Source organism: Girardinichthys multiradiatus, chromosome 7 (genome assembly GCF_021462225.1).
Source record: "Girardinichthys multiradiatus isolate DD_20200921_A chromosome 7, DD_fGirMul_XY1, whole genome shotgun sequence".
In the NCBI taxonomy this organism is placed as follows: Eukaryota; Metazoa; Chordata; class Actinopteri; order Cyprinodontiformes; family Goodeidae; genus Girardinichthys; species Girardinichthys multiradiatus.
This window is the reverse complement of record NC_061800.1, coordinates 19,220,342-19,242,604: the sequence shown is the minus strand read 5'-3', so window position 1 is coordinate 19,242,604 and position 22,263 is coordinate 19,220,342. Positions and strand designations below refer to the sequence as shown.

At 39.2% G+C, this 22,263-nt stretch overlaps 2 protein-coding genes across 5 annotated transcripts in view; both read left to right on the top strand.

Annotated features, from left to right (window-relative positions):
- Positions 1 to 13,632, top strand: part of cmss1 (cms1 ribosomal small subunit homolog) — a 37,626-nt gene extending 23,994 nt beyond the window's left edge. For all 4 annotated transcript variants that reach the window (XM_047370098.1, XM_047370099.1, XM_047370101.1 and 1 more), the window contains exons 3-11: positions 3,470 to 3,600; positions 5,419 to 5,490; positions 5,594 to 5,732; positions 5,825 to 5,884; positions 5,990 to 6,092; positions 9,366 to 9,426; positions 9,507 to 9,594; positions 9,673 to 9,761; positions 12,864 to 13,632. In XM_047370098.1, the coding sequence (XP_047226054.1) occupies positions 3,470 to 3,600; positions 5,419 to 5,490; positions 5,594 to 5,732; positions 5,825 to 5,884; positions 5,990 to 6,092; positions 9,366 to 9,426; positions 9,507 to 9,594; positions 9,673 to 9,761; positions 12,864 to 12,947 (827 nt within the window). In that variant the 3' untranslated portion in view covers positions 12,948 to 13,632. The remainder of the gene's footprint in view (positions 1 to 3,469; positions 3,601 to 5,418; positions 5,491 to 5,593; positions 5,733 to 5,824; positions 5,885 to 5,989; positions 6,093 to 9,365; positions 9,427 to 9,506; positions 9,595 to 9,672; positions 9,762 to 12,863) is intronic.
- A 163-nt stretch (positions 13,633 to 13,795) lies between these two features.
- tmem30c (transmembrane protein 30C) lies at positions 13,796 to 19,874 on the top strand. Its single transcript, XM_047370097.1, has 7 exons — positions 13,796 to 14,253; positions 14,467 to 14,583; positions 14,741 to 14,848; positions 16,686 to 16,773; positions 16,854 to 17,000; positions 17,072 to 17,284; positions 18,552 to 19,874. Exons 1-7 carry the CDS (start codon positions 14,056 to 14,058, stop codon positions 18,737 to 18,739), a joined length of 1,059 nt encoding a protein of 352 aa, XP_047226053.1. The 5' UTR covers positions 13,796 to 14,055; the 3' UTR covers positions 18,740 to 19,874.
- Positions 19,875 to 22,263: the final 2,389 nt, after the last annotated feature.

Genomic DNA, 22,263 nt, shown 5'->3' with positions numbered 1-22,263 from the left:
CATTTTTGGTCTCCCGTAATGCCAGATCCGTGTGGACGCACCCTCTAAACAACAAAAAACCATTGTGGATACACCGAAACCTTTCTCTGTGTGGACAGGCCCTTTGAGCATTGCAACATGTTGGGAAGTACTTACAGATCATTTGCAAGTTTTTTCTTTATGCCTTCACAAGGTATGAAAATGGTTTTAAAACTATAGTTAATCAATGGTTAAGAAAACTATGTGTTGATGTGTATTGTTCTTATTCATTTTTCAGATAAAAAGCTTTTGAATTTGCTTTCCTGCTAAACAAATTGAATTAAAAGAAATAAGTTAGGGGAGCAGTGTGTATAATTTAGCTAAAAACAAATCAGTCTGAGGCACATGAATACAACTTTTAATTAAAAACATAGAACTTATCTTCCCTCCTTTTATTACCCAGAAAATAAATGCTGAACCAGCCACTCATTAGTAACTTTATTGCACTTGCCAGTGTATCAGTGCTTGAATAAAGAGTATGTTTAAAGAATCAACCTGACTGCAGTGCATGCACCTTCTTCTCATTTAAAGACTTGGGTAACTTCTGTGCCTACAGGCTCTTTGCAAAGTGCCTCACAGCTCAGCGAACATCAGTCAGTTGGTTTCACTTCCTTTTGCCAATTCAAGCACCTAGCTCAGGGGTGTCAAACTCTAGTCCTCAAGGGCCAGTGTCCTGCAACCTTTAGATGTGCCTCTGCTTCAGCACACCTGAATCTAATAATTAGGTCATTAGGAGGATTCTGGAGAACTTGACTGCATACTTAGGAGGTAATTCGGCCATATATTCAGGTGTGTTGGACTAGGGACACATCTAAAGATTTGAGGAAACCGGCCCTCGAGGACTGGAGTTTGACATCCCTGACCTAGCTTGTTCCTGTGGATGGGGTGATTCTCAGGGAAAAGGTCAAACATCAGCAGCATTTCATTACACAAGCTAAACATTGTTGGATTTATAGCATATTTATGCTATGTGGCTAACAATGTTACTTTTTTGATTATACCTGAATTTAATTATTTCAAACAAAAACAGGCTTTGATGTCACCGTCACTATTTTAATTTCTTTCATAATAAAGATTTCTTGTATGGAAGTGGAAACTAATTATGGTCTGTTCATTAACAGTATCATGCCATGAAGTTCTCTTCACCTCGGTGGTTACGATCCACTTCCACTCATCCTCACTTCTTTGGTGTTTAGCAGTTTTCCCAAAAACTGTTCACATTGAGGACTTATTCCCTTTTCATTGAACAAATCTATGAAAAGATCTTTTCTACAGTTTTTATTATTTATACTTGATGAATTTCTCAATATTTTTAAAATACATAATAAATGTACATATGTCCAATTATGCTTGACTTTCATGAGGTGTCCCAATTTTTTTCACACGACCACAAAGAAATACAAATTTCCATCCGTTGCTATACTAGTCTTTAAATGTATATGGTTCTCTTACTGAAATTGTTCCCAAGGGAAGAAATGTAGAGGAAGGATGAAATGGAAACCACAGTTGCAAAATTGATTGGGAGATGGTACATCAAAAAACAAGACAGAAAATATGCATTTGATTTTGGTTTATAGGGTGCCTTTTTTCCCAGAATGCTCTTGACCTGGAGCAGGAATGTGCTGTTGCAAATCAGTGATATGCTCAATTTGCTAAACCATGTTACACAAATCCCCATGTAGCCACATGCAGCATCTTTCCTGTGTTTCGGCTTAAAAGAGCCCTACTCATCAAAAGCATATATCAATAGGACTTGAAAGATGGGTGTTGAAGTAAAACCCACTCACCAGCAGTGAAGGAACTAAACCATAGAGGGTAAGACTGTTGTATGAATCAAAGCAAATGTTGCATAGACTACATAAGGCTTTATGTTGCTTTTTGCATATGAGGGAACCTTGTTTTCCACATCCTAAAAGCCTGATTATGATACGACAAAGCTCTGTCGCATCATTCCCAGGTCCCTGACCTCCATGTTCTTCCATGCAGGTTGTGGTGCATGTGGAGAGGGCATCCCATAGCTTTTTGTGTGTGGAACAAAGGTTTTTAAGAGAGTGTTCTAACTACAGAGGGATCACACCTTCCAAGCCTTCCTGGGAAAGTTTACCGTAGGCTTTTGGAAATGAGTCTCTAACCAAATGTTAAACATCACATTCAGAAGGAATAGTATGGCTGTTGTCCTGGCTATAAAACAGCGGGTCAGTTCTTTACCCTCCCCGAGGTAAAGAGAGGGTCATAGGAGTTTGGTTCTTCAGTCCACATGTCTTTTGTGGATCTGGAGAAGGATTGCGACTGTGCTTTAAGGTATTTTGATAGTTAGCTTGTCCCCAGTGAGGGGTTGGTCTCTGCCAGGACTGTGAATCAATGAGGATTAGAGTCAGTTCCTCACTGGTCAATGGTCTGTCTACATTCCAACCCTTACCTTCGATTATATGATGTGGATGATGACGGAAAGGGCAAGAGGCCAGATACAAGCGGCTGATTAGGTTCCTCCTTGAAGCCACCGATCTTCTGCATCAGAAAGATTCAGCTTTGGTGGTTCAGGCATCTGATCAGGTGGCCTCCTGGGAGCTTCCTTTTCAAGATTTTGTGAGCACAACTCTTTAAAAGGAGACCCCAGGACAAACCCAGGACACTCTGAAGAGACCACAAATCCCTTCTGGCCTGGGAACGCCTTTGGATCACCCAGAATGAGGGAGGAGGGTGATATCGGTGTTTCCTTCCTGTTACACCAGCAACTCAATCTCAGTTAACAAAGCATTAAACAAAACTGTCTATTTTCTCAATGTTTTTTTTTTCTAACAGGTTATAAAACCCATTTGGTCTGTCTGAATGGGACGTGGCAAAGGGAATAGTGCGATTAAAATCACACCTCGTTCAGCAACATTGGCATTTTTTTCTACGTGTTAAATAGTGATTTCACCATAAGGGCCTGTTTTTAAGACCTGTTGACCAAGTGTGCAGTTATTTTAAAATGTGTAAGCGTGACCTCATAGCATTAGATAAGAGGAATGCAGTGAGAAGGGTTAGCAACAGGGAGGCTAAATATAACCAGATGCTTGGTTTGAGATCTGCTACAATGTTGTTGTTTTTTTTACCTCGGGTAATATTTGATTATTTCTGACTTTATAGTGCACCGGAGAACATTAATGAGGAGACCAGGCTTTCTGTGATCTGTTATATGGTTGTTAGATAATTATTTTAGGGGTCAAAATAAACAAGTTTCATTTAGCTTCGTCTACATGTCGTTCTTCTCGGCGTCAGTTTAACCCCTGAACAGAGAATAAACAAATGTATAAATGCAGCCATCACACAATTTACTCACATTCCATCAACAGTGTCTTTCTATTTTTTTTCTGTCCTCCCTTAGCTGACCCAAATATGAGTGCACACATCAATTGTGCTGGTTTTAATAAAAAAAACTCCTTCCTGATTTTATTACACTGTCTTACAGATGCATCTGAAGCAGAGGAAGAGACCGAGCAGGAGAAGCAGCCAGCAGAGAAAGCAAAGACCAAACCAGAGAAGAGGAAGAGGATGACTGAGAAAAGCCCTAAAGCCAAGAAGAAGAAAAATAATGATCAGGTTATACCCTTCCTGTGTAAACCCTATCCATTCTGTTTTCTTACTATATAACCAGATTTATTAAATAAAAGTACAAATTAAAAGAATGAAGGAAAGGTTAATTATTTGTGTGCAACTTGAACATCAGCCAGGATATTTAATGAGCTTTTTGAGATAAGAAGCATCAGCCTGCTACTTAACGAGGCCGATTCTCAAAATAATAATTGTAGGTGCACTGCAGGCGCCCATGTCAGCAGGGCTACTTTTGATTAGGCTTTTAATTGACACATTTTCTTATGAAAAATAAGTCCTGTGCAGAGTGCAACCTGAATTATATCTTCTCCAGTAAACGCTGACAGTGCAGACAAGAAGTTTTGAATCTTAAAGTGAGTTTTGTGATTTTGTGCAAACATGTTGTTGAGATATCAAATCAGTTGTTGTCTCAGTGATTATTTGTTTTTGTGTTTGTTTGAACTCCTAACTAATTAGGTAGCAAACTTGCTGATTATAACACAGTAACCAGAGTTCCACAGGTTTGCTCATGTCAGGTCAACAGAAAATTCACCAACATGGTCTGATCTGTCGTGAACTTTTTCTGTTCATATACAGTTCCTCAAAAAACAGTCCAACTCCTTGAATTCCTTCATGTTTAGTCACAATAGAACCAAACTTCATTATAGTTTATTGTCATTTTAGATGATAGACAAATATAAGGAAATGCATAATAGCAAAGTTAAAGAAAAATTACAGTTTTTGATTTTTCATTCTATAAAAATCAGAAAAATGTGACATGCTTTTTTTTTTTTACTTTTTTTATACTGGAACGCATAAATAAAATCAGGTGATACTATTTTTCTTCAGAAGTCACCTAGTTAGTAGTTAGAGTCCATCGTGTGTTATTAAATGTCTGTATAAATACATCATCATCAAACCAAAGAGCACTCCTGACAGCCAAACCCTATGTGTGGCGGAAAACTAACACTGCACAACATGGTAAACATACCACACCCTTGGTATAACATGGTGGTGGCAGCATTATGCTGGGGCGGATGCCTTTCTTCAGCATGAAACGGGTCAGAGTAATGGTTAACTGGATAAAACCTGTGAAACGCTTCAAAGACTTGAGATTGAGTTGGACGTACAACCAGAATTGCAATGGACTGGTTTAAACCAAAATATATTATGGGTTAGAATGGCCTAGTCAAAGTCTTGGTTCTAAATCCAATTGAAAACCTGTGTAATGTCTTGAAAATATATGTTCACAGATGCTCTCCATTTAATCTGACTGAGCCTGAGCTATTTTGCAAAGGATAATTTGCAAAACAATTCACTGTGTGGATGTGCACAGCTGGCAGAGACAAAACCCAAAACAGTTTCACCTATAAATTCGGTGACAGATGGTTCTACAAAGTATTTTCTAAAGCAGGTGTAATATAAATGCACACCACACTCTCAGATTATTTGTAAAGATTTAGAAAACGGTGTATAAATTTTTCTCCACTTCACAACTATGCACTACTTTCTGTTGCTTTGTCACATAAAATTCCCTCTAGAAACATTGCAGTTTTGGTGGCAAATTGACAAAATGTGGAACTCAGTATAAATACTTTGCAAATCACTGTATATGCTTTGTAAATACAAAGTTCTAGACGTTCTGGCTGCTGAACGGATCGGTATAGATCCAACCCTGTCTGTTAACAAATAAATGTCTGTGCAGCATGTTGATAAAGTCATGTATCACATACTAAGTTTGTCACAGTCTAGATGAAATTACCACCTTATTAAAGTCGTTTGTAAGTATTTAGCCTAACATATATTCTTCATGTTTTGGTTTTACAGAAAGAGTTTACAGTTCCTCATAAGAAAGAGGTAGAAGAAGAGCAGTCAACTGAACACCGGAGGAAGAGAAAAGTGAGTCTGGCGACACCTGCTGGTGGGTCTGTTTCACAGACTGCAGCTCAGGGCAGTTATAGTCTTGGTGTGGGAATATCAATTGAATATGGTTCATTTTCAGAGAAAAAAGAAGACCATCACAGACATCTTGGCCACCTCGGAGCCAAAGCCGGGCAGTGCGGCCGACCTGCAGGATCTGGTTACTCAGTACTTCTCAGACAAGCGCTCAGTGATCGAGCTGGAGGATCTCAAACTGCAAAGTGAGTCTCGGCTATTTGCTTTTCAACTTATATCTTCAGTCAATATCTGCTGATCCACTCAGTCACTGAGGTCACCACGTGTCCTTCCACAGACTCCTCTTTCCTATCCAGTAATGACTTGACACACACACTCTCCTCTTATCTGAAACAAGGTGAGCCATTTTCTGACCTTCTCTGACACTTTTTTGTGTTGTCAGATGTTTACAACTAGAGTCATGTATTTGACTTCGATTGCTTTTTTGTTTTCTTGTTCTCAGTTTGTCCCAAGTGGGCAAAGATCCAAAAGCAGCATACAGAAAAGAGTTCAGTGGTTATACTGATTGTCTGCAGCTCTGCGCTTCGAACTATTGACCTCATTAAGTAAGTAAACATCCAGTGATGTTGGACTGTCAGAAATTACAGTGAAACTCCAGTGTCTTGTAAAAGTCATTTCATTTTTTTTTTTACTTTGTTATAACCAGCAACCCAAAATGTTTTTTAAGATTAGTAGCTTGCATTTGTATTAAACTTACATGAGTCAGTAATTTGTAGAACCACATTTGCTACAAGTCTTTTTGGGAAATGTTTCTTCCAGCTCTGGACATCACTGAGATTTATGCCCAGTCTTTGCAAAATATTTCAAGCCCAGTTAGTTAGTTGGGTGCAGATTATCTGGGAGCAACAGTTTTCAAGTCTTGCCTTCTGGCTGTATGTTTAAGCTTCCTGACTTGCTGGAAGGTGAACCTGTGCACCAGTGTCAAGTGTTTTGCAGCTCCACTAGTTTCCTTGTCAGTGCTGAAAAGAAGTCTCCCCACAGCATGAAGTTCTAGTGTTATATGTCACTGTGGGCATTGTATGTTGTTGTGGTCCTTATATAAGGCAAAAAAATAAATAAATAAATAAAGTTCTGACCTTTTAAAAATGTTCCAACACATAAAAAGTGAGAACGCGCCAAATTTCAAGAATATTGGTTGACCTTAAGAGGTACCTCAAACTTACAATGAACCTGATACAGTTCACATAACATGGAAACAAAGGTTTTTAGTTATAATAATAACTGTTGCTACCTTTAGAAATTGTACAAATGTTTTGTAATTATTACACAGATTTTGGTGCTTTAACATCAACTTTTGCAAAATTACAAATCGTCACAAATTTATGTTAAGTCTCAAGAGCAAATGAATACGCATGTAAGTAACTTAGTCTTACTAAAAGAATGTTTGAACTTCAAATGTTCAATGTTTATTTTTCACATTGCTGGAAACAGGCTGGTATTTATTTATTTAGCACAGTGTGCTTTCTGAAATCTGGAAAGTTTTTCCGGTATTCTGCGACAGCGACCATTGAACTCTTCAGTGAGCCCCACCCCACGCTTGTATAGCGCTTCATCAAGTCTGAGGACCCCAAAGCGCTTTAAACTACAATCAGTCACCCACCCATTCATACACTGACGGGTGAAGCGTCTTGCCCAGGGACACAACGACTGAGACAGGTGGAGCAGGGGTTGGAACCGGCAGCCCACTGGTTACCGGATGCACCGTCGCCCCACATAGATGGTGGATTGTCCATGAAGTGTGAAAAACCTCAGATATCATCAAAGTTTGAACAAAACATCTCTTCTTTTCTTCTTGTGTCTTGGATGTGCGTTTGGCGTTCTTCAATGACTACCATTCTCCAAATGGCTTCACCACTTTAATGGAACCTTGTTTATGTCACAATGAAATTCAGGCTCTTCTCCAGAATCTTCAACTTTTTTTACATTTAGTGCTGCTGCTCTAATTGTCTCTTTAGGCCCTTGATGTTGGTACAAGAAGAAACTAAATGCTTGCTTGGAAAGCAATTTGCTACCCAATATGTCATCCTGAGGAGACAACAAATAATTCTTGATTTTGTGGTCATCTTTTCAACAGACGTTTTATAGGTAAATACATTAACATGGTGTGCACTGCACAATGTACACTATGTTCTAGTTAATGAAATGTATTTACTGAATATTAAAGACTGAGAAAATGATTTGCACGCTTTGATAATATTTCAAAACTAGATATTGAGTCGGGTGACACTGGAGCCGGATGTCTAGGACTGATGTTACAGGAATACTGGATCTTGGCACCTTTTGTTTAGTCTGTTTTGTCCAAATATTAAATATTTATATCTTCTTCTGTCAAATATTTCATTTGGATTGTTACATTTATATAATTATGCGTAGTTACAAATGATATAAGATAAGCCAGGGCTATATGCACTGTTTGTTATATTTTCAAGGAGCTTGGGCTATCTTCTAATAATGATATATCAAGACAATAATTTGCATGTGACCTTTCCTCAATACACTGAATGATTTGGGAGGGTCAGACAATAAAATATGAAAACGTCAAAAATAAGGACCACATACTTTTCCATGTGGGAAGGTTCTTCCTGTTACTACATCTCCAGTTGCTATTTGGCTGCCTCCCTCTACTGGTGGACTCCTGGCCGGGCCTTCATGGTTGACCTGTCCAGATATGCTTGGCTGGAGGACATTTGGACAGCACCGCCCACCCAGCAACTGCTGCCTTTGAGGAGACCAGATGGATGAGGGGGACATTTAAAAGCTGGCCTTACCCTTCAGCCGTTGTCTGTTTGTTACGCTGACTTTTGTGTGTTTTAAGGTTCTCTTGGCTTTGCTTCGCTTCAGTCATTTTTGTGACTTTTATAGCCAAGGTACTCTATTTGGGAAGACTTAATTCTTGTGGTTTCAGCCACTGGTTTCAGTTTTGGTTTTGATTATGTGTTTTTTGTTTTCCTTTGGATCTTTCACTTTTGTCTTGAATTAGTATCGGTTTACTCTCAAGAAGAGATGCTTCTTGTTGTATTTTAGTTCATTTTTAAAGAGAGACAATGTTTAGAGAGATGTGCAGTGTTAGTGTTGGTCCCATCTGACCAGAGCACTTTCTTTCAGATGTTTGCTGTGTCCCCTACATTACTTATAGTAAACTTAAAATAGGACCTTCTGGCTTTGTTTCAACAATAGATTTATCTTTGTCACTATTCCATAAAAGCCAGATTTATAGTTGTGAACAGATTCTTACTTGAGTTGTCGCTTTTTGCATTTCTTTGATTGATGGTCTCCTTTTCCGGCCTGTCAGTTTAGGTGGACGGCCATGCTTAGTAGGGTTGCAGTAGTGCCATACTCTTTCTGTCTTTAGATGATAGAATGATCCAGAGCTCTGTGAGATGTTCAAAGCTTGGCATATTGTTTTATACCATAAACCTCCTTTAAACTTCTCCACAACGTTCTCCCCTACTTGGTCTTCATGATGCTGTTTGTTCTCTAACAAACCTTTGAGGCCTGCACAGAAAAGCTGCATTGGATTCTTATTTACTAAGGAACTTGGCTGCTCAGTTCCTGACTGGAGTCAGTTGGCTGCCCAGGATTTTATTTAGGGGTATTACATTTAAAGTAGCTGAATACATGCACACATTGCACTTCACAGATTTTTATTTATAGGATATTTGAAACCCATGTATCGCTGTACTTCCACTTGGTCCATTTCATACAGTCGTCTTAATCTGAGGTTTGTGGTTGTAAGGTGATTGAAAGATAAAGGGGTGTGAATACTTTTGCAAGACACTTTATGTTCAAATTCTTATCGATCATCATTTCCTTTGCAGGCAGCTGACTGCTTTCAAGGGTGAAGCCAAAGCAGTGAAACTTTTCGCAAAGCACATCAAGGTAGCTCCTATAGATGTATCGGAAACATGCGAATTGTGAATCATGAAGGGAGCTGTTATTTTTGTGTTTTCTCTGTTTAGATAGAGGAGCAGGTCAAGCTGCTGCAGAAAGGCATCACACACATTGGCGTAGGAACACCAGGCAGGATCAGTGCTCTCATTGAGAAAGGTGGGTGTGGGCATGATGGTTTGTTTAAAACCATCTCAAAGATGCTGAAGGTGTTTCACTCTCATCTTTTTTCTCCAGAGGGTTTGAACCTGCAGGCTTTGAAGTACCTGATTGTTGATTGGAACTGGAGGGACCAGAAGCTTAGGCGGATGTTGGACATTCCTGAGGTGAGCTACTGCCCCCCGCTGGACAAACATGATACACAACAACTATTAGCAGAGTTAATGTTTGGAGCTACTTTTAGATCTGTGCTGGCTCAAAAATGTGTTATGGATTATTGCTCGTCTGCTTTAATCAATTAAGCATCTGAGTTAGGACTCTTTTCTTCTTATATGATCAAAAGCCAATCTTTGCCATTAGGCTCAGTGCTCTAAGAAAGAAGGGTGTCCTATGGAACAATAGCATTTTCCCAGGAAGCTCTCCTACTTGTACCTAGAAGTAAGCTGCACACTTCCCCAGAAATGACCCAAATAACATTTACTTTCCCAAAGCATTCAGCTAATCTACAAACAAGCTTTAAAAACTCCAGTAATTGTCCCATTTTATACATCTGCAAAACTAGAAATGCACCGATCAGACCTGGATCCCTAACCCAGACCAGATCGGCAGCCGATACCAATTTTCTGTGTTCTTGGATGTCCAGCCAGCTAGTTCTTATTTTCTTATCTATTTCATATCTGTAAAGTTTGTTTTAATTTAGCAAATATACGTAACAAACATTGACCATGAAAAATAAAATGTGCTGTTGGTCATTTAGGAGAGGTAGTAGTTTCCTATCCAACAGAAAAATAGAGGATAACAAGTTAACATTTATTCTTCAAAGCATATGTCCCTAGCCTTTATCCGAAAGTACATTAACGAAGGTGCTGTTGGTTGAAATGTTTACAGACTGAACAAAGTGGGAGTTTTCAAATGGGATGCATTTAAAGAACGTGGGAGAATTACAATTTGAGTTGCTGATAACTTAGTCGATCAAGAGAAATTGTGCCGATTCTGATTAGTTGTCAGTTGATTGCGGATTGCCACGGCAAACAAATTTTGATAAAATCTGTGTGGAGAAGGCATTGCGCATCCCCTCTGAAACCACCCATGGGATTGTGAGAGAGCAATGTAAAAAGCATTTCCTCTGATATTCCAGTATTTCTCCCTCAATTAAGTGAGGATGGAGATGGTTTGTGATAGCAATTTAGGTCTGTCACCTCATCTAAAACTGCATGCCGGTTTATACCTAGAAATTCAGATTTTCTTCTTTTGTCCTTTATCACCTGTGATTAGGCTTGGGTTGGTTTTTGTTATGAAAGTATACCAGAAAGTTAAGACTTCGAAATAATGAGACACCAGAGAAAGTGACGGAGTGACCAAAGTTTTCTCCAGCTTTGTGGAGCATAGAGTAGACTTGTGTTACTTGTTGTATTACAACAACCCGGGTTCCCCCTCAGTCAAACGTGTTAGTAAAAATAGAATGTACAACAACGGATTATTAAGTTAAAATCAGCTCAAATTAAACATAAAGATAACTGTTGCCGTGAAAGTGAATAAATAATCTAAATAAATTGAAAATCAACATAAATAATAAACCTGCTTTTGTTATAACAAAAACTGGATCTCTTTTGAATAAGTCCCCAATAAACAGAAATTTAAACTGAAAAATCAGCAACAGAACACTTAACAAGATAACTTTCAGGCTCACTATATCAGTTTGACATTGTTTTCATCATTTAACTGAGCTTTAATGAGACACCTGAGATAGCTTGTCCTTGTCCTTGATAAGCTTTGATAGATCATTAGCAGAGCGTCGTGCAGGTGAACAGCAATGACACCCCTGCTCTGGTCTTTCCCACCTATAGTTGCTTTACTGTAGTTTATTTTATTTTTTGCGCTTTTGGTTACTAACTGATGATATTTACCTGTCATCTCGGGAATAAAATATAAAATGTTTCCACGTACCCCCTGCAATTTGCTCACGTACCACTAGAGGTACGAGTACCCCCGGTTGGGAATCACTGGAGTAGAGTGGCGTGATTTTCAGGCATCCTCGTCCACTTAGTTGCTGCTCACTGCCAGTCAGCTGGAAGAAAGAAGCCTGTCAGCTTCAAATTCTGTAGTTTGGGGATGGATTGGAATTAGGTTATGAAAATCATAATCAGGTGAAATCAGGTTAAAGTTACACTATTTTAAGGCCCTGTGTACAGGACAATGATCCATTTAAAACCGGATTGTTTTTCTGTGTGTGTCAACACATTTACACGAGGTTTAACTACGATCTCCGTTCACACGACACTAGTAGACAACAGAGTAATTCCCCCGCCACGCCATGTATGTTCTTTGAGACTCAACGACACTCCGCCTACATGGCAGCAGAGACCAGGACGTTTTCACAACGTTACACTCTGGAACCAATTCTCAAATTGTGCCATCTTCAGAGAAAACGTGTGCTGTTGTCACGTACAATAACAGTAGCAACGCAACGAAACTCTTCCGTTTTCACCAAAAAAATGTAGTGTAAACTGCAAGTGGCAACCTAAAGGCAGCATGTCTGCAACAAAATGTAATATATTCTGTACAGGAAGCACTTAACTCAAACATAAAAAAGTATTTGTGTCACAATCAAATGCTAAATAAATTTTATAAAAAAAACATTATTACTCTAATAAAGTGTCTTTATTTTAGCAGCAGTAGGAATTATTGTCGCTTCTCTTGTTTTAAATAAAAGATTCAGATAATTTCTTACGTTTTTATTTTTTTTTATCAAGGCTGCACGGTGGTGCAGTTGGTAGCACTGTTGCCTTGCAGCAAGAAGGTCCTGGGTTCGATTCCCGGCCGGGGGTCTTTCTGCATGGAGTTTGCATGTTCTCCGTGTGCATGTGTGTGTTCTCACCGGGTACTCCGGCTTCCTCCCACAGTCCAAAGACATGCCTGTTAGATTAATTGGTCACTCTAAATTGCCCTTAGGTGTGTGAATGAGTGTGTATTTGGTTGTTTGTGTGTTGCCCTGCGATGGACTGGCGACCTGTCCAGGGTGTACCCCGCCTCTCGCCCATAGACTGCTGGAGATAGGCACCAGCTCCCCCGTGACCCACTATGGAATAAGCGGTAGAAAATGACTGACTGACTATTTTTTTTATCTTGTACCATAAAAAATCGGATACTGGCCAATAAAAACCTGTGATAATTTGAATTTGAATTTTATTTTAGAAAACTTGAAAAGTAGTTTTAGATTGTTGTCCAGATTAATGATTGAATATTTTGCACCATGTTTGTCATTTTAGATCAAACTGGACTTTATGAAGCTGCTGGAGAGTGGAGTCCTGACTGCTTGTAAAGAAGACAAAGTTAAAATAGGACTATTTTAATTGAACATCCGTGTGACGTGTTATTGTTTTAAATGAACACAGAGAGGCTTCATACTGTTTGTTTCCTATCGTCTTCATTTTTTTTTATCAATATAAACAGACATTTCTTGGAGTTTTTTCCAGGTCTGGGTTAGTATTGCACAAAGGAAACATGTGAAAAAATGTTTTAAGTTTCCAGATTACATTTTTTATTCAGTTTTCTAAAAGATAATCTGAATTTACCCCCAAAAAATCCTTTTTTACATGTAAATGCCCCATCACATTTTGATGTTTGTCTTTTTTTTTTTTTTCCAGTAGGTCACAGACCCCATATTCTTTCAAAATCAAAAAAAGGGCATTCACTCCTCTTTTGGCCTCTCAACCACTTTAAATCAGTTTTAAACTGGACCTTGGGTCTGGTTGTAATACTAAGCAAAGCATCTATCCTGGTGTTTTATTTTTTCAAATATAAGTAAAAGGCATGACAAAATCTGTATTTAATAATCAAATAGAAGACAACCTCAGAGTGATGTTTCATGTAAGCTGTACTTCCTTTAACTAGAATGTTATGAAACCTGCTTAAAAATGCAGAAAGTATGGATAACTGTGACGTTAGGTGGAAATGGTGAAGGAACCATTAGATTGTGTAAAATATCTGTGTATGTGTGATGCATGCAATAAACTGGCTCAGAATAAAACCTCCAAACTGTTGTTTGTTCTTACAGGAAGTCACTCTTGGTTTACTCACCCAACAGGAAATCACCCTTAGTCGTATCTTTAGAATAAAGCGATGCTTTTGTTTTTACTTACAAGGGGTTGAAATCTTGTATGGTCTGATAAAACAACGTTGTTACAGGAAAGAAGTGGTTTAGAGGAACAGAAAACACAAAAAGAAAAATTAAGTTAACAGAAAGAGGTAGTTAGGCAAGAAATTGTAGTTAATGAGTAACGGGTTGTAACCGTGTCCCCACCCTGCAGAGCCTGCTCTGTGTGTGTATGATTGCATATACAGGCTGATATCACCAACATAAAAAACAGGAAAAGAAGACAGATTGTCGCCTTCTCGGTTGCTGTTTTCAACCTCCGGCTTCCGCCAAGTTCATTCTGCCCTCAGCCAACGGTCCCACCCATGGGGAAATCCAAAGACAAGTCTGGACCCTTGGCTCGGAGGCCTGACAATTCAGCCTTCAAGCAGCAGCGGTTGCCCGCCTGGTCACCGATGCTAACTGCTAATACTGTGCTGCCTTTCTTCTACCTCCTGGCTTTGATTTGCATGCTGCTCGGAGTGTGGCTGCTTCTCACCGTGCAGAGCACACAGAAAGTAAAGGTGAGTATAAATCTGCTCTTAAGTTCTCACTTTGATGTGTAGAAGTTGAATATACACCAACATGTGTAGGTTGAAGAGACACAGCAAGCAGAGGCTCCATTGCCTCTGTGTTCAATAAACAAAGTGACAAAGATAGACAGGATACAGGGTTAAGGTTTGAAGAAGTCCATGAGCTATTAAATCCTAATTTACTAATGTTCAAAATCCTTCCAGCTGGACTACACTGAGCTCGGGAGCTGTGATCAATGTTTTCAATTGCGTAAAAATGTGAGCTACGCAGCGCAGACCTGCAGCTGCAAGGTGGAGTTTTCCATTGACAGAGCATTTAAGGTAACAACCCTGTATGTTTACTGGAAATACTGTGACATCAGAACTTTAGGCCCTTTCATCAGTGAACTTCAAAATCAGCATCCAACATGTATCGTGTTTAATTTCTATTTATTGTGTGCAGCTTAGATTAAATCACATTGCTTTATATTTTCCCCAGGGAGATGTCTTTTTTTACTATGGTCTCAGAAACTTCCATCAGAACCTCCGCAGGTATATGGACTCCAGAGATGATGAACAGATGTTGGGCAGGAAGAATAAGTTAAAGGTATCTCTTTATGTTTAACCTTATCTGAAGTGGTATGCAGTATCCTTGCAAAAGTGTTTTAGGGATTTGATTTGCATTAGTGTTCAGCCCCTGCGTTAACACTTTGTAGAACCACCTTTGGCTATAATTACAGCTACAGGTCTACTGAGGTATGTCTCTACCAGGGTGAACCGTTCGATTTCATATGGCTCAAGGTGTTCTGACCAGAACACCTTGTTCTACATGTTTCATATGGCCCTTTGCCAACTTTAATATCGTTCATGCCACTCTTCACTAAAGGTCTGATTTGTGGATTGCAGCACTAATCCATCAGTTGATGGAACAGCTATCAGTGCTATGGATCTCTGCAGCTCCTCCAGAGTTACCATGGTTGTCTTGTCTGCTTCTCTAATGCTCTCTCTTTGCTGAGGTTGTGAGTTTAGGTGAAATGCCACGTCTTGATTGTGCCGACTCTATTTTCAGGTGACCTAACCCTGCTTTAAAGTACTCTACAATTTAATGTTACAATTGGTTAGTTCTCTGTTCTTGGCTTTTCTGGTTGTTCATTAATTTTCTCTGACAGTCTTCTTGTTAGCCGCCTTCAAAGAACAGCTGCATTTATAAATATCTTAACGTTGAATTGCTGACAGGCGAACTGCATTTGTAAGATAGGTTATTCCTTCCACTTCACAATTTATGCTACTTTGTGTTGGTCTATGACAAAAAAAAAAAAACAAATGTCTTGAAAGTTAAGGTTTTAGTGTGACAAGGATATGATGAGTCGCTGTAACTGACTGATTTCTGACACATGAGTATGCCTACGTACCATCCACGATCACCTGAAGGTTTGCAAACCCTTTTTTGCAGATGATGATGAGCCTTTTGCGCCACACATTCCACTTGTCATATTCTAGCAGAGGATCATCTCAGTTTACCAGTCATGACCAGTTGAGATCATACTAAAGCCTTACGTAAGCTTACCAGCTCATGATAAACTACGTGCACCTTGCCACGAATCCTCAGCATTTATTTATTGGACTGCTATACTTTCCAGGCTTTTTTAAGCTTCGGGGCTTGCTGATGGTCTGTTTCACTTCCACCAAGAGATTTCATGACCGCATGCTGTGGATTCACACTAACAGCTTCCATATGCAGAGCTCAAAGTCAGATTAATTAATGTAATATCTTTTACTGGCTTAAAAACATGGAAATAGAAAGAAAAGCCCGAATCTATTTAGAGAAAACTCTGGATCCAATTTTCTAACAACAGTTTAGCCTCAAAAAGAAACATAATGCTGCAATTGATAAATCCCTTAAAATAAAGCTAACACTCTGTATTTTACACTCATATTCAGTACATAACTTGTAATATGGTAACCTGCTAGACTAAAAATGGCTTAACCTTAGATATGCATTAAGGAATGTTACAGCTCCTGATTAATCAATGGAAATAAACAGATTTACATCATCAGGATTTGTTTGATCCTCATGTTTTTTATCAATGATCTGATTGGAAGAGTTACATCAATGTGTAATGAATGTTATATTATGTGATGTACAGAAATCTAATGGTGAGAACTGGGTAATTTGTCCTGTTTCGCCCTGTATATAGGTAATGATTGCTAAAAATTGATGACAGCTGAAGGACATTGATTTAATTATTATTGCTAAATGTGTCTTTCCCGACATTGAAGGGGAGAGTTCACAATTTCTGAAGAGAAACCGAGAAGAAACTAGTTTAACTTGAGAAAATGTGGAGGTTTTTAAATCACAACGATGCATAGATTTGCAGCATGAAATGGACTAAAATCATCTGGTTCATTCTTGAAGAACTAATTCTCTCTATCTTCTCCTGTAGAACCCAAGTTCTTATTGTGAGCCATTTGCAAAAGATGCAGGAGTCCCCATCGCTCCCTGTGGAGCGGTCGCCAACAGTATGTTCAATGGTAAATATGCTCACAACACTCATCAGACCACACGTCACTACTGTCTACATTGGACAACTAACTCGCACGTCTCCTTCCAGACTCCTTCACGCTGACCTATCATCCCTCCAGGAGTCGTACTATTCCTGTTCCTCTGCTACGGAAGGGCCTCACATGGTACACAGACAAAAACGTCAAGTTTCGCAACCCAAATACGGACAATCTAACTCTGGCTGCGACGTTTGAAGGTAGAGAGAGACGTAAACCTCAATCACAGGAAGTGTTTTCGTTGCTCTCACTTGTAACATTTTCTCTGCAGGTACAAGACAGCCTGTGTACTGGCAGAAACCTGTATATGATCTGGACCCACACGACCCGACCAACAGTGGTTTTATTAACGAGGATCTGATCATCTGGATGAGGGAGGCAGCGTTCCCCAACTTCAAGAAGCTTTATGGGATTTTAAACAGAGCAGATGCTTCCTTCACAAAGGGTCTTCCAAAGGGGAACTACACCATCGATATATCCTACAGTATCCTTTCACTGTAGTTTTCATTGGAAACTACTTGCAGGCACTTACCGCCTTATTCTTGTTTGAAGTTCTGTTTGCTCTGAACCAATTAAACATTAAGTACTGCAACCCCAGGTACAAATGTGTAAAATAACCTAAAATGAATTCAGCTTTATTTGCCACTGAATAATCTCACATTAAATATTGAGAAAGACTGAATAATTTGAGTAAATTTAATGGGGGGGTGGGTCTTCCATTAAGAAATCATGTTCCACAACTTCTGTTTCATGGAGTGTTACTATGAGGTGATACAGAGCTCCGTATTTCTAAGCCACTCTTCAAAATGACAAAGACAAGAGAACATATAGTGTAGTAAGGCAGATCTGTATTTCAGACATTTGTAATAAAGCCCACATTGATATTGTGTGGCTCTGTTATTGACAGTGAGACACCACCTATATACCAGCCGTTTGCTTGGGAGGCACGTCAGGATAATGCATTTTCTCTCCTACCCTCACAAACGTAAACAGGTTGAGTTTGCCATGTTCTACTTGGACTTTTCCTGGAACTGTTAAAATATGTGAGAAAAAAAATCACTAGATGTGAAGGCTCTAGCAATTTTCTTAGCTTCCATTGACATTTTAAATAAGACACTTTACCCACTAAAATAACTACAAATGGGTTGTCACTGAGCAGGATAATGATCCAAACAATATGTCCAGATCAAAATAACCTTCTGCCCTGGCCATCCCAGACCTAAATCCTATCTGGATGACCTACATCAGGGATCTCAAGTTCCAGTCCTCTAGCACCAGGTTCCTGCACTTTTCAAATACTTCTGTGTTTCAACACCTCTGACTCAAATATTAACAGAGCTCGACTGCATGTTAAGATGGTAATTTAGCCATTTAAGTCAGGCGTGTAGGACGCATTTAAAATTATCAGGACACCAGCCTTTGAGGACTGATTGAGCCCTCTCCTCTAGGTGGTCCAACCCTTTAGATGTTATTGGAGAAGGCAAAAGTGTGTTGTACAAAGAACCAATAAGTTTAAGTGTGGCCCTGCTGATTTAGTTTCTTTACAGGAACTTTTTACCCCTCGCTAAATTAATGTACTCAAATCAAAGGTTGGATTATTCTTCATTGTGAAAGAAACATGAACTTGTTTTAAAACTTTTACACTTTTTACCAGAAATGCCAAATTTATTTGCATTGTACCTGTTAGACTACTTCCACAGAGCTTCTCCATGTGATCTATTATCTGAAGCCTTGACCTTCCGCCTCTTCAGACTTCCCTGTGCAGTACTTCCAGGGCAGAAAGGAAGTGGTGCTGACCACGCTGACCTGGTTCGGAGGCCAGAACTATTTCCTGCCTATTGCTTACCTGGTAACCAGCAGCCTGATCCTGCTGATGGCCGTCGTCCTCACCTTGGCCTGGTGGAAGTTCGGAAAGGATGGGAAGAACATGAAGGAATGAAATGTCATGATGCTGAGGGCTAAAACAGAAATAATGAAAAAAAAAAATGAAGGATAAAATTCAGGGAAATTTATCAGCAGTTAAAAACTTTAACCAGTTGATCCACATGTGAAAGGTTTCAAGTAAATGTTCTAAACAAGCTGTTTTAAAAGGTTATCATGCTGCACTCACTGTACCTCAGCTGAAATTCAAACATGTCCTTTTAACCTTAGCTTAAATTCTTTTTATTCCTGTTTTGTATGAAGGTAGTCTGTGCTATGGCAGAAGATCTTGCATACCTGCAAACCTCACAGTAGGGACACGCCATATTGGAGATGAAGTAATGGAAGCACTTTTTCTCGTTTTATAAAATAATTTGGGAGAGGTCGGTTTTTAGGAATAAAACCAAAAATATTTGTTATTAAACTGAACAGCTAAATACTAGTTTTTAGAGAGAGTAATCAGCTTGGGACTGGAATTGGCCCGATTTTCAGCTGGATCGGGCAGTCAGGAACCCCTAAATCCAATATTTTTCCTTTTTAGCCTCACTGTTGAAGGAAATATTTCTGTCCAAAACCTACACTAAACTTCGACTTTAGTAGTGTATTTTTTTATTTATACAGTGAAATGTTTTGAGAACAATTTGTTGGCATTTTGTGTACATTGTGGTACTCTAAAGGTAAAACATTAATACATTTTTTCTTTAATAAAGGCTGGTACACCAGGTACTTGTTTGTTATTCCACAGTGAAGTTTCTACTTTTATATTATGAAATAAACAACCCTAGAATAAAACTACACTGAAATGGTTCACATTAGAGAAAAAAATGTAACTTTGTAAAACAAAATTTAAGCATAAGACGCTTTGTTTTCACAGTGACTCCTCTTTAGTATTTGATCTTTAAAAAGCATAATTCTCAGTGGGTTAAAGTTGAAAACAAGTTTCCCACCTTCATCTACCACACTGAATGCAGCATCAGCTCACTTTACATGTTTAATTGTCTCCATTTGTTAAAACTCTGCTTTTGTTCAATATGAAAGCCAAACTTTATGTAATGTTATTTATATTACTTTGTAATGACCCAATTTGAAGTGCAATTGTTAAGTGAAGGACTAAAATAAATAAACGTCTCCTTAAAAAAAAAAAAAAAAAAAAATCTTTATTCTTCCCCCCAATCAGTGAGCCATAAACTCTCACCCTATGCAACCAGGGAACTTTAAACTCCATAAATCACTCTATGGTTATTAAACACAATCAACGCGTGACAGCAGCACACCTTTCCACAGCTGAGGCGGCTGTTCTGTGAACACATGAAGCAGCTTGATGCACGTTTGTCCACCATCTGCCCTCCTGTCACCTAGTGTTTGCTCGGATCAGTGCCACAGGTGTGCAGGAGAGGAATACAGTTTACTGGTGCAACATTTACACGTTTGAGCCACGAACAGTTGAAAAAAACAAAAACACACAGACTGAAAATTACACAGACACCAACAATCAATCTAAATGCTTCAGCACAGATGTAACACAGACTTGAAAATTAAACAGTCACAATAATCAGGACAAACTACCTCTTGCAACAATATTAAACTGCTCTGTCTAAATTAAGACTTCCTTAATGGTTATTTGACTGAACTTGTGATGTTGGCACAGATTTTGATCACAGAAGGCAACATTTGGTCTCCAATTTACTGGATAGATTTCCCCCGAAATGTAAAATACAGGTCCTTCTCAAAATATTAGCATATTGTGATAAAGTTAATTATTTTCCATAATGTAATGATGAAAATTTAACATTCATATATTTTAGATTCATTGCACACTAACTGAAATATTTCAGGTCTTTTATTGTCTTAATACGGATGATTTTGGCATACAGCTCATGAAAACCCAAAATTCCTATCTCACAAAATTAGCATATTTCATCCGACCAATAAAAGAAAAGTGTTTTTAATACAAAAAACGTCAACCTTCAAATAATCATGTACAGTTATGCACTCAATACTTGGTCGGGAATCCTTTTGAAGAAATGACTGCTTCAATGCGGCGTGGCATGGAGACAATCAGCCTGTGGCACTGCTGAGGTCTTATGGAGGCCCAGGATGCTTCGATAGCGGCCTTTAGCTCATCCAGAGTGTTGGGTCTTGAGTCTCTCAACGTTCTCTTCACAATATCCCACAGATTCTCTATGGGGTTCAGGTCAGGAGAGTTGGCAGGCCAATTGAGCACAGTGATACCATGGTCAGTAAACCATTTACCAGTGGTTTTGGCACTGTGAGCAGGTGCCAGGTCGTGCTGAAAAATGAAATCTTCATCTCCATAAAGCTTTTCAGCAGATGGAAGCATGAAGTGCTCCAAAATCTCCTGATAGCTAGCTGCATTGACCCTGCCCTTGATAAAACACAGTGGACCAACACCAGCAGCTGACACGGCACCCCAGACCATCACTGACTGTGGGTACTTGACACTGGACTTCTGGCATTTTGGCATTTCCTTCTCTCCAGTCTTCCTCCAGACTCTGGCACCTTGATTTCCGAATGACATGCAGAATTTGCTTTCATCCGAAAATAGTACTTTGGACCACTGAGCAACAGTCCAGTGCTGCTTCTCTGTAGCCCAGGTCTGGGGAATGCGGCACCTGTAGCCCATTTCCTGCACACGCCTGTGCACGGTGGCTCTGGATGTTTCTACTCCACACTCAGTCCACTGCTTCCGCAGGTCCCCCAAAGTCTGGAATCGGCCCTTCTCCACAATCTTCCTCAGGGTCCGGTCACCTCTTCTCGTTGTGCAGCGTTTTCTGCCACATATTTTCCTTCCCACAGACTCCCCACTGAGGTGCCTTGATACAGCACTCTGGGAACAGCCTATTCGTTCAGAAATGTCTTTCTGTGTCTTACCCTCTTGCTTGAGGGTGTCAATAGTGGCCTTCTGGACAGCAGTCAGGTCGGCAGTCTTACCCATGATTGGGGTTTTGAGTGATGAACCAGGCTGGGAGTTTTAAAGGCCTCAGGAATCTTTTGCAGGTGTTTAGAGTTAACTCGTTGATTCAGATGATTAGGTTCATAGCTCGTTTAGAGACCCTTTTAATGATATGCTAATTTTGTGAGATAGGAATTTTGGGTTTTCATGAGCTGTATGCCAAAATCATCCGTAATAAGACAATAAAAGACCTGAAATATTTCAGTTAGTGTGCAATGAATCTAAAATATATGAATGTTAAATTTTCATCATGACATTATGGAAAATAATGAACTTTATCACAATATGCTAATATTTTGAGAAGGACCTGTACTTCATGTGACAGAAGTAATCTGAAAAACTCTGTCGGCCACAGCAGTGCAACAGATTGATCCGCTAAGAGCGAGGGTAGAAAAGGGGTCTGTAATCTGTAATCAGCAGGATGTAAAATAAAGAATAAATATGATCGTTTGACCTAAATGGATTGCAGTGATGAAATTACAAGAACTATTAACAATTTCAAGTCATGCTTTAAAATCTAAGACGTACCATAGACGGACTACATGGTCCAATAACGCACCATGACAAGA